We start from the raw sequence: 12,055 nt of genomic DNA, 5'->3' as shown, positions 1-12,055 counted from the left end.
TGGAAAGCTAGTCCCCCCACACATAACTTTATTTAAATATGTATTATCTGTCTTAGAGATGTATTTTATTTTCTTAGTTCCTTCAACTTACATGGATATCTTCATATGGAGATGCTTAGTTCTGACATCATTATATTCGACATTCTCTCTCTCTCTCTCTCTCTCTCTCTCTCTCTCTCTCTCTCCCTCTCTCTCTCTCTGTGTGTGTGTGTGTGTGTGTGTGTGTGTGTGTGTGTGTGTGTGTGTGTGTGTGGTGTGCATGCCATAGTATACTTGAGAAGATCAGAGGACACCTTGCCTCCTTCCACCATGTAGGTCTATGGGCCCTAGCTTGGACTTACCCTTGCTCTGCTTGCCTCAAGACATGTGTCTCAACAAAGTTCCAGCCCCTTCAGATTCTGTAATTCTTGCTTTGTCTGTCCATCAAACAGTCCCTAAAAGGCATCAAACAAACCAGGGTAGGGCATGGGTAAGGGACTTGTAGCAGGTGGGAAGTTTCTTTTGAGGAAGGTGGCAACCTCATGGATTCTGTTCCTGGTAATGGTTGCTCAGCCTTGGGAATATACTGAAAACCACCCAACTGGAAACACTGAAATGGTAGATTTTATAGAATGTGAATTCTGTGGTGAAATCAAACAAGAGCCACATGTGCTGTTCAGTAGAGGATGGGTTCTCAGCTTAGACACTATAGTTCAGACCTTCCCCATCAGGGCAGAAGTGGATGCCCAAAGGAGTTTCCAGGCTCCTGGAGAAAGCCACTGCTAGGCACACTTTCTCTCGATCTTAGTGTGAACAGGCTGTCACGTGTGGAGACCACAGCTGATCCTTTTGGGAGGTTCCAATGTCTCCTTCCCTCTGGTCCTTGGCACCTTGCAGCTAAACTGTTCTCAGGAGGCACCATTTGTCCACTTGGGGACTGCATGGCTTGGTCAAACACAGTGCATTTACTTCACGTCTCAACTGGGAAGCTTTCTGATGCTGCCAGTGTCTCCACTTATCTGCCTTATGACCCTAATTGAATGTGTCCTGGCCATGTGCAGGGCACTTAGGCTGCTCTGCTCTTGTCTTCTCCAGACAGAGCCTGAGGCTTTCTTTTTAAAGTCTTTAAGGTCAGCGAGGAGCCCCAGGGCCACAGGAGCTAGAACTCAGGCTTCCTGATGTCAATAGAAGGTCATCTGATGCAGCTTGTCATTGCCTAGTATTTAGCTGACCCACCCTTAGGCTATGCCTGCCGTTCACCTCAGAGGTAGTTTTGTCTCTTGGAGAGAATCTGATATTAACTCTTGCCTCATCTTCAGTGTGAGAGGAAAGATCCTCTTAGTGGTGTCTACAGCTTGGGACTAGTGGTTCCTGCAACCATCTGGCCCTGAACAAAGGGTACTGTGGGGTGAGTAATGTGGAGTAGCCTGGAGCCAGTGGCCTTTGCCCTGGAACTGCCCCTCAGAAATCTGGCCTCTGACTGACTCTGTTTCCCTGTCATCTTTGGAGAGATTGGAAGTCAGAGCCAAGCAGACCTTTTAGCTATGTGAGAGACATGTGATTGCTTTCATGAATTGGTTTTGGCTGTAGTTTTCGGGAATGAAGAGATGGCAGATGCCTATGCCAGAAGGCTTCAGTTTGACCTGTTCCCAGTACCTCCTCATCCCATGTTGAGCAGGTCCTGAGCTGCAGCTGTTGAGAATGGACTCTTTTGTTGTTCTCTTTTCAACTCTAGTCCAAAGCCAAATGACTTCTCCCAGACAGCTTGATGCACAGGGGCTGAGTTCAGGGTGAGGCCCTGTATAACGGCCCTAGACAAGGTTGGAGCCAAACTCACTTGCTGGTTATTCTGGCACGTTTGTTTTGAATGTAATGTGGTGATACAGTCATGGGGGTGAGGATGGGTCTGCCAGGCAGGGAGCCCATTCTGTCCTAACCAGTTGTGACTTCATAGGGCATCCTGTGCTAGCCTGGCGAGTAGATAAAGAACAAATGAGTTGCTAACCATGTGTAGTTTGGGGATGCCAGGACTTGAGCCTGCAGGCCTCTCTTACTTAGGTCAGGGCAACAAAGGCTTCCCTCCTGTCACACTCTCGTTCCAGTATCAGCCATTAGGAACAATTGGTTGGATCGTCTGGGGCTCAGAAGAGTCTCAAGGACTCACTGCTGTCACCTCTCAGGTCACACGTGCAGCTCCCCTGATGCTTCACGACAGCACAAGCTGTTTGCTGCTCAGGACTGAGGTGGGCTGGTCCCTGCGGTGGGTTTTCTGGTGTGACTGAAGACGAGGGAGGAGCCTGTGGGAACTCCTGCCAGAGCAATATGTGTATGACATTGGATGCTGTGTATAGGCCAGGTGCATCTACACTTCTCACTCAGGTGGGAGAGTTCTGAGGGAAGTTTATGAGGTATAGAGCCAGTTTCTGCCTGTGACTTTTCTGTGGAAACCCTGTTTTTGAGGGACAGTGGTCTCTCCAGTTCCGTGAAGTGGGTACCCTCAAACAGAACCTTTCCTCCCTCCACACCCTGCTTTTTTTTTTTTTTTTTTTTTTTTGAGACAGGGCCTTTCCATGTAGTCCCAGCTGTCCTAGAGCTCCCTTTGTAGAGCAGACTGGCCTTTCACTTACAGAGATGCTCCTGCCTCTGCCTCCTGAGTGCTGGGATTAAAGGCATTTGCTAGCACACCCAGATAGGACTTTTTCTTTGGGTGGCCAGCCATGCTCTGGGGCACATCCTGCCTGCCACAGTGGAGCTAGGCTATGGGGAAAATGAGGTGGTTCCTGCTTGCTAGGGACTTATTATAGTGTGGGGAGGCCAGCAGGCCAGGGTGGAGAACAGGAAAATGGGATTTGCATGGAGCCATGTTACTAAAGTCACTCTGGAAAAGCTGTCTGGAAAAAAGTCTGTTCACAGCCACATGACACAGTGTGTCACTTGAGCCTCCACATTCTGAGTATACAGGATGGGAACAGTGGCTTCTCACAGGGCTTTAAGGGGTTTGAACCTTGCAAAGTTAAGCTAGCAAGCTGCAAGTTCAAGCCAACACCTTGTTTTGTGCTTTCTAATCCAGTGCAATTTTGCTTGAGAATCATGATGGAGTTTGCCAATGGCCTTGCTGCCCTTGTGTTTCTTAGTCCTGTGTGAGACTGGCACCCCCTTTCAGGTTGAGTAGGTCGGGCTGCTCGCTAGCACTGAGGAGAGGAGTCTGTCGGTGTCCCTGCTTGGAGTTCTAACTGGATTCAGGTACATTAGGAGTCCTTGGATCCTAGTTGGGCCCTCAGAGCTGTCTTCTTTGACTAGAAACAAAAGGGTATCTGTGGGTCAACATCAAGTAGAGTGTTTGGTTGATGGGTACAGTCAGCAGTGATGGACATGAGAGTCTTCTGGTTTTGTTCTCTAACATTTAACATTTCATCTTAATAAAATTTTATGCAAAAATCAATTTCCTTCTTATCTATAGGATATCTCCCCTAACGATGGACTGCAGCCCTCCAGGGCAGTGACGAGTCAGAGAGTGGCAGCTACCTTGTCAAATGGGATCTGGTCCTCAGAGTTCCCATAGAACAGTCCCTTCAGTTTCATTTTGTTTCTGTGATCCTGAGGTCATATGCCAGTGGCTGTTGGTCCTGCTGTTATTTTTCTCACAGTTTGCATTTATACACCCATGGCCCTTGGTTCCAACTGATACTGAGGCAAAGTCAACATGATTTCTATTACCTAGCCCAACCTGGTCTGCAGAGTGTGGGAGGTCTACCACAGACTTTCTGGGGTCAGGTTTTAATCCTGCCTGCTTTGGAGAGTGTGACCAGCTGCAGGTTCAGGGTTCTCAGAACTGTATCTTATGATGTTCTTAGCAAGCCATGTCACAGATCAAACACCATCTGATCCTTTCCCTTGAAGACACTTCCATGGCGACAGGACTCATATTTTCATTGCTTTTGCTGTAAGCTGGTGGTGTACCGAGCAGATGGCTGTCAGTAAATGTTTGCCCAGTCAGATTATACTGAGTGATGTTTGGCCTCTGCATATTACTAGGTGTGATGGAAATGATTTCCAGGAACATATGATTGCTCTCTACTGTCATTTCCCAGAATCCTAGTTCTGGCATGATTCTGTTTTGCGTTTTTTGTTTTTGTTTTTGTTTTTTTTTTTTTTTTTGGTTTTTCGAGACAGGGTTTCTCTGTGTAGCTTTGCGCCTTTCCTGGAACTCACTTGGTAGCCCAGGCTGGCCTCGAACTCACAGAGATCCGCCGGCCTCTGCCTCCCGAGTGCTGGGATTAAAGGCGTGCGCCACCACCGCCCGGCTCTGTTTAGGGTTTTGATCATAGACCCCATTAATCTGAAATTCCTGTTGTGTTAGAGGCTCAGACTTCAGCAGCTTCTCTTAGGGTCTAATGGCTCAGTGTTTTATCCTTAAAGGGACAGAACCATGCCTGTCTAGACCAGCACTTGTGGACCACTTACCATGCATAGCTAGCATACACAAAGATGGTGCAGAACAAAGCAGCTCTTACTGTTTGAAGGCAAGGCTTGGCATCAAGGCTAGCATATCAGGGAAAAAATACTGAAATTAAGACATTGAAAAGTGGTCTCTTGTGTAGAGATCGTCCTAGTAACGAGCAGAAGAGCTGAAGTGGACAGATCTCTTGTGTACTCATATGGCTTATCTTGATGGGCCTTTTGTTCAGTGCTGGCCATGTTCAAGACAACTTTGCCTTTGCCTCCTGGAAATTGCTTCTGGTTCATTGTCTCCCCTTGGAAAGCCATTAAGTCTTGGGCATGAAGAATCTGTCAGTCACAGTTTTACCATGAAAAATGACCAAGTAGTTTTTTTGTTTTTAAGATAGGAAGATGTTCACAGTTAATTGAGAAAAACAGGGCATGGAGCAGTAGATGTTCCATGTCCTCTTTGTGTGACAAAGCCTTTTGTGCACACACACATGTGTGTAAAGTTACAAGGGAAAGTAACTGTGGGCTTGGGCTAGTGTCCACTGCTTCCTTTTTACTTGTTCCTAGTTGCCCCGAATTCTTCAATGGCTATGCCTTTGTAAGAATTTCAGAGGTGAGAACACATATGCAAATGTCCAGACCACATGGGTGGCCATTACTGGACTCCCACAGCTGGGGATTGTCTCTGTCGGTCCACAAGTAATGCTGTCACCAGACTCAGATGGAAGTGAGATGTAGCCACTGATAGAGAAATGGTTTCCATTTCTGAAGTGTCTCGGCAGCTTTCTGGAATGGATAAGCCATGTGGGGTCCAGACTGAAACCGGATATTAGCTGCATGGGTGCAGGTCCCAGACTTCATCTCATCTTCTCGAACCATCGCTTCAGTGTCTGTGATTATTAGTTTTTCTGACATGTGACTTGTAGAAGTGCTGATAAGGTATCCTTTTCATAAATCCACAGGCATTGTTTTCTTGCCAGCAAGTATCTCTTATCTCATTGGAACCAATATTTTTGGGATACTGGCACACAAAATGGGAAGGTAAGATTAAATGAAAGCATTCATTCTATTGTTTTGATAATAATGTGGTTCTTTGAAGAAATTCAGTGTTTCTGTCTTAGCTATTACAAGTAACTGCTATGATTTTCACTGAAGATGTGTCTTAGGAAAAACACCCTAAGTGTTCATTTATTGACATGCTTTTTCTTTTGATAGGTGGCTTTGTGCTCTTCTTGGAATGATAATTGTTGGAATCAGCATTTTATGTGTGAGTGAAAGATTGAATTTGACAGGCAGTCAGGGGAGTGGGAGCATATGGGACTGAAACTCTTGTTTTGGGTGAGATTCACCAAGCAACATTTTATAACAGTTTGAGTTTGCTAATATTAGTTTTATTATGTTCTTCATTTTTTTTTCAGTTTTTAAAAGTCATTTCAAACATTTCTGGAAAGACTCCAGTGGGCATATCATTTAACTTTAGATCAGATGTTATTTAAGCAAATTTATTATGTAGTTTACCAAGTTATTTTTCTATTTTTTTTAATTTTATAATTTTTTTGTAGTTTTCTTAAGGTCTCATTATGTAACCCAGGCCGGCCTACAACTGACAACAATCCTCTTGGCCTCGCTCTTGCAAATGCTAGGTTACAGACATGAACCACTGAACATGACAAGTGTCTTAAATACTTTATGGCAGCTACTCTGAACAATAGCAAGATGTTACTCTAGAACCAACATATTTTAGTGGCCAATATCTCCCCAAATATGGCCATCTTCTCTTTGTCAAGAGAGTGGATGAAGCCATCTTTCCAAGGAGCCATGTAATTAAGTTTTCACAGTAGTCAGAATTTACATTTCAGGCTTTGACATACATCTATTGATTGGCTGCACTGGAGATTGAACCCAGGGTGTCATGCATGGTAGGCAAATACTTTACCACTAAACTACACCCTCAATCTGGGCTTTGGGTTTTAAAGATTAGGATGGCAACCCCCTTCCTTTCTCTGCTCTCATTTCTTTCCAAAGGGAACAGGTCCATTAGGCTCAGATAAAAGATATTTTTAGGCTTTCTTTTCAAGATGATTTATTAGAGTCAATATCTTTTATTTTAGCATATTAACTTCCTCTTACAGGTTCCCTTTGCAAAAAATATCTATGGACTCATCGCTCCCAACTTTGGAGTTGGTTTTGCAATTGGTAAGTCACACGGGCCGTGTGCCTCAATTTGGAGCTGCACTCTTTCTAGCGAAGATTCTCTTCTTGAGGAGTGTACAGCCTATAGATAGGTACCAAAGCTCAGATTTCCAGAAGCTGAAGTGGGGGCCGCAATGAGATTAGCTCAGGAACAACCCATAGTCTAGATTCACGAAGATGCTTGTTGAAAGTCAGGTAGTGTTGGCAGAAGCAGACTGATGCTTCACTGCCGTACTCCAGCAAACTCACGCCTCCTCATCTGTAGCACATTCAAGTTAGTTCACATATAAGAGCAGACCTTCCCAAATGTGGCTAGGGACAGACTTCCCATGGGCTTTTCTTATGAGGCTTGGTAAAGAAAATATAGACTGGTGAGGTACCATGCTGTGCACTGCAGGGATTTTCAGAGGCAAAGGAAAATAAAACATTAGGGAAAGTCTGGACTAATGGTATGCTTTTGTTTCTCACTTATAAAATACTGATTAACATGATAAAAGTAAAGGCCAAATCTGTTACACAGTAGTGTCAGGAATTTGGTCTTAGAGTGGTATAGCAGAAAGAATGAACGGGCTATCTTCTAACCCTCTAGAGGAGGTTGGGCAGCCCTGGCATCTTATGCCTCCTCAGGGACCTCTATACCAGTCCCGCTGTAATTCATTCTTCAACTCTGTGCTTAACATCCACCTCTCAGGATTTGCTCCACTCTTTCTCTGCAGCAGGCCGCACACATCAGATGATCACAAATACTAAACAAATGAGAGTCATTTCTCTCATCCACCTGCTGCTGTGCACCAGCCCCTCAGCATGTGTTCACAGGCATCCCCTCTCCCTTCTCCCCTCTCCCCTCTGAGTTCACTACACTCAGTCACCAAAACCACTTTCAAAGCACCCCATTTAGACAGGGGGAAGCAGTGTTCTGAGGCTAGGCACGACCATGCTCAAAGCTAGGATTTGCACCTGGAACTCTGAACACATGTGATCTCTCTGAGCTTTGTCCTTTGCTAGTCAAGAAGCCACGGCTTGTCACGCTGGTCTCAGCTGTTGTTGGTTTTAGCCAACTAAGGAGCCAAGCTCTTCAGGTTTTAGTTTTCTGAGCAGGAAGAGATGCTCTCTCACCCTCCATTGAGTTCTAGTACTTGAGTACTTTGCAGCTTGGTAACTCTTATGGTCTAAGGCCTGGTGTTGGAGGTGGGTGGAAAGTGGGAAAGAGGTTGATTGATTATGTTATGTGTGCTAACTGGCAAGGGAAAAGTGATTGGAAAAATAGTGGATCAGGAAGGCACCAGCTAGTAGGCCAGGTTCCAGTGGCCTGTAATATACTACACTTGGAGAACAGTAATAGGTGAGTTGCCAGAGGACTGGGTACCTTCCCCTTACCCAAAAGATGGCCCATTACAAGAGATTATAAGGTGAGGTCAGACAGCCTACAAATGGCTACCTAATAAGGACTCAGAAACCTGAATTCCACTCCTCTCTGAACCCTTCTGCTTACTATCCACAATGAAAGGTCTGTTGTCAGGGGTCTGTCACAGATGAGCAAGTGGCAATGGCAGAGGGGAAGAGATGGCAATGGACTGAGTTTAGGGCACAGTCCCCTACATTCAACCCGCTTCTGTTTCATACCACTTTTCCATACACTGTCCTTGACTATCTACAGGGATGGTGGATTCCTCCATGATGCCTATCATGGGTTACCTGGTCGACCTACGGCACGTGTCTGTTTATGGGAGTGTATATGCCATTGCGGATGTGGCCTTTTGTATGGGGTATGCTATTGGTAAGACAACCTTTACCTCAATGCAGGAGAGATAAAACCTCCTACAAATACAGAAATCTTTACATTTTTCTCACAATAAGACACTTGGAGAAAGTGCTGATTTTCTGTTTCCCCAAAGGTCCCTCTGCTGGTGGTGCCATCACAAAGGCAATCGGCTTTCCTTGGCTCATGACAATTATTGGGATAATTGATATTGTTTTTGCTCCCCTCTGCTTTTTTCTTCGAAGTCCACCTGCTAAGGAAGAAAAAATGGTAAGAAATCTGTTTTTGATCATTTTGGTATGGCCATCTGGATAGTTTCTGCATAGCTCAATTCTACTACATTCAATATTTCTGCTCCTTTCCAACAAAAGCCTCCAAACAGAAGTAGTGAGAGTTCCTTTTTAGTAACTAACACAGTAACTTCTTTTATTCATGTTATTTTCACAGTTGTTTCTTTTAAGCTTCGTGTTCATGATTCGGAGGATAAAATTATTTTCATATTTAGATTAACATTGTATAATTCTTGCCAATCAAATATAACCCTGGGAAAATTCAATCTAGTTGGCTATGGCTCTTGAAAATCCTCCTGCTTCCCAGGATATGGTGCCAGTTGCTTTTCTTCTATCCTTATAGCACTCAGTGATAGTTGGTGTCTTGGTCCTCACCAGGCATAAGAATCTGGAGATGTTTTTAGGAGTCTGTGAAAGATGATCATATTTACACCCTGGGGCACAGATGTGAGCACAAAGAAATATTTAGTTCTTATCTTCATGACTAGAATCATGGCCATGGGCAAGCTATAGAGAATAAAGTTCTTCTTTTTAGAACAAGTTCAAATTATTGGCTCTATATCTGAAGTGGGAGATGTATAAGTCTTGTGCCCTTTCTAAGGTGTTGACCTTACCCAACAAGAAGAGCTCACTGCTGCTGCTCATCGTCTGTCCTGGCAGTGGTGCCCCTGACTAACGTAAAGTATCAGATGCTGGCATTGTTTAGCTGAAAGGAGACTGTCTGGACTAGGGATGAAGGAAAAGCCCACAGGAAGTGGTAGTGTTGTGTTCAGGGACAGATCTAAGGCTTCTTTGTCGTGTTCTTTTGGAGTAGATCAGACAAGATTTCTGTAGGTTTCCTCTCTCTGATATTGTCGATTGAATCTAGGGCTTTGTGTGTGTGTCAGGCAAAGCATTCTACTATTGATTTCTAGCCCTCTTTTTACCTTTAAAAATGTTTTATCTTGAGACAGGGTCTCATTAAGTTGCCCAGGTTGGCCTTGAACTTACTCTGTGGGAGACCAGAAAGGTTAGGATCTTCCCTCTTCAGTTCCAGGAGTAGCTGGCATTACAGGCCTGTGCCACTAAGTCCAGCACAGAAGTGCTTTCTGACATGTACTACTCATGATGGTTTCCTCCAAAAGCAAATTTAAAAACAGACAGAACCAAAATTTAGGTTGTGTAACCTGTTTGTCTGAGGCATTTTACATTCACCTATCCATTTACATTGGTCTCTAGCCACTGACATGTGCCCTGAACTATACAGGATTTAACTAGAGACTTCATTTCTCATGTCTGGGCTCCTAGGAAAGGAGGGGTGCTGTGGAGATCCTTGGGTGGAAGCACCACCCCTTCTCTGACTTCCTGCTTCCAGCCTGGTTGTGTCCATCTCTGCGGCACCTCTGTTTGGCTGACCCTTCAGAGTGGATAGAAGACTCTCCACACAGCAGTGGAAAGCTGTCCTTCTGTGGCCACATTATCAATAATTTGATTAAGGTTGAATGAAGGTTACTCCCAAACCTTTTTGACCAAAGAAATTGAATTATCAGTAAATGTTTCTGTCACCCAGGAGAGAGTTAAGACTCTTAGGGACGGTGAAGGGCTAGCACAGGCCTGAGGGCAGCTGTGCTGGCTCCCCACAGGAATCTGCAATTCTCCGTTTTCTCTACTGCACTGGGAAATGATAGCTAGCACTTCACAGGAGTGTTGTGAGAGTTAGATGAGAGTCTCAGCGGTAACTGTCTCCAACGTCACCCACGAACCCTTCCTGCGGTATTGAAAGCACTGTTCTACTCTGCTCACCTGCGGTGATATATTGTGTACCCTAATAAAACTTGCCTTAAGGATCAAAGGACAGAGCCAGCCACTAGATTAGACATAGAGGGCAGACAATGGTGGCATACATCCTTAATCCTACCACTTGAGTTCAAGGCCACACTGGAAACAGAGCCAGGCAGTGGTGGCACATGCTTTTAACCCCAATACTGGGAAGCACACACACCTTTAATCCCAGGAAGTGATGGCAGGGCAGAGAAGGGTATATAAGGCATGAGGAAACAGGAACTAAAGCAATTCAGCTGAGATCCTTTCAGGTGAGGACTCAGAGGATTTCAGTCTGAGGAAACAGGATTGACTGAGGAGTTGGCGAGGTGAGGTTGGCTGTGGCTTGCTCTGCTTCTCCGATCTTTCAGCTTTTAGATATCTGGCTCTGTGTTTTTTATTATAAGACCATCTAAGATTCAAACAACACTCACCCAGTTGCACCCAAACATCTTTGCTCTTCAAGGCAAGAGCTTTCTTTTGCTACTCAGACTCTGATGGGTGGATATCCAGCACCAAGACGGTAGACGTTAGTGGCTGTTGTGTTATCTATCTGTGGCTTCCAACATGAGCTAGTAGAGGAAATGAAAGAGGTTAGAAGACTAGCTGAGGAGATGCTGGAGGTGGGAAGTATTTGTCTAGCCAATCACCACAGTGTTTTGAAAAATGATGGTAGAAAGAGAGCCAGTTTTTCTTCATTTAAACCAGCGCTTTAGTTCATTAAAAAAAAAAAAAATACTGGAGGTGGAGGAGACAATCCTGAAAGGCAAAGCAGTAAGAATTACAGGTTTCCAGAGTCACTTCACTGTAAAATGTCAAAATCCTTAACAAGTGCCCATTGAGAGAAATCATTAAATCTTAAGATGTGCATGTCTGTCTATAATTAATGTCCATAATTGGAGGAATGCCATTTGACAGGAACAGTGCTAGCATCTGATGCTTGTTGATTGTGCAAGCAGATCTGAAAAGTGGGTGGAAGCCGATAGCCTCTAACGATAAGGGGGCCTGTGGCAGGTCGTGTGCCATAAGGGAGAATAGATCACCACCCACTTGAGAAACCCCAGCACACACAAGTGCTGATCACTCAATGCAAGATCATGAGCCACCAAGTGTCAGAGACATGGGGGCCAGAAGGCATTCCACCCCAAGCAAAGAATTCTTTCATTAAGTACTTCCTGCAGGCACTCAACCTGCAGCTCTGTGTGAGAGAGTAATGGCCTATGCAATGGTGTTTTATAGGATTATAAGTCACAGCAGGCTGTGAATAGGTTGTGAGCACTACAGCTTTTCTTCCGTTCTTATTTCTGCTTTAAAAAATAATGTTACTGATAAAGGCAAAGGGGAAAATCCTCTATTGCTCAGTCTCTGTAAACGTGTAAGGCACATCAACACTGACATTTGAGGAAAACTGCCCCCATAATGACAATGACACAGGACCCTGACTTCTCAAAACACCTGAGTGAGGATAGCTGAGTTCTGAGATGGGTCTTGGTTTTCAAATTTAAAGAATTATTTTTTAAAGGTAGGATGTGTCAAGTTTCTGTTGCCATGGCAGGAAAGGAAGTGGACTGTGGACAGCAGACAC

At 44.7% G+C, this 12,055-nt stretch overlaps 1 protein-coding gene across 2 annotated transcripts in view; it reads left to right on the top strand.

The window, feature by feature from the left end:
• The window catches only part of Slc18a2 (solute carrier family 18 member A2), a 36,620-nt gene that overhangs the window by 18,402 nt on the left and 6,163 nt on the right, over positions 1-12,055 (top strand). For both annotated transcript variants that reach the window (XM_052714352.1, XM_052714353.1), the window contains exons 11-15: positions 5,391-5,469; positions 5,644-5,695; positions 6,561-6,624; positions 8,279-8,398; positions 8,517-8,650. In XM_052714352.1, coding sequence (XP_052570312.1) covers positions 5,391-5,469; positions 5,644-5,695; positions 6,561-6,624; positions 8,279-8,398; positions 8,517-8,650 — 449 coding nt within the window. The remainder of the gene's footprint in view (positions 1-5,390; positions 5,470-5,643; positions 5,696-6,560; positions 6,625-8,278; positions 8,399-8,516; positions 8,651-12,055) is intronic.

This window comes from Peromyscus californicus, unplaced genomic scaffold (genome assembly GCF_007827085.1).
Source record: "Peromyscus californicus insignis strain IS unplaced genomic scaffold, ASM782708v3 Scaffold_4__1_contigs__length_199733344, whole genome shotgun sequence".
NCBI classification, from domain to species: domain Eukaryota; kingdom Metazoa; phylum Chordata; class Mammalia; order Rodentia; family Cricetidae; genus Peromyscus; species Peromyscus californicus.
This window is presented reverse-complemented; position numbering and strand designations above follow the sequence as displayed.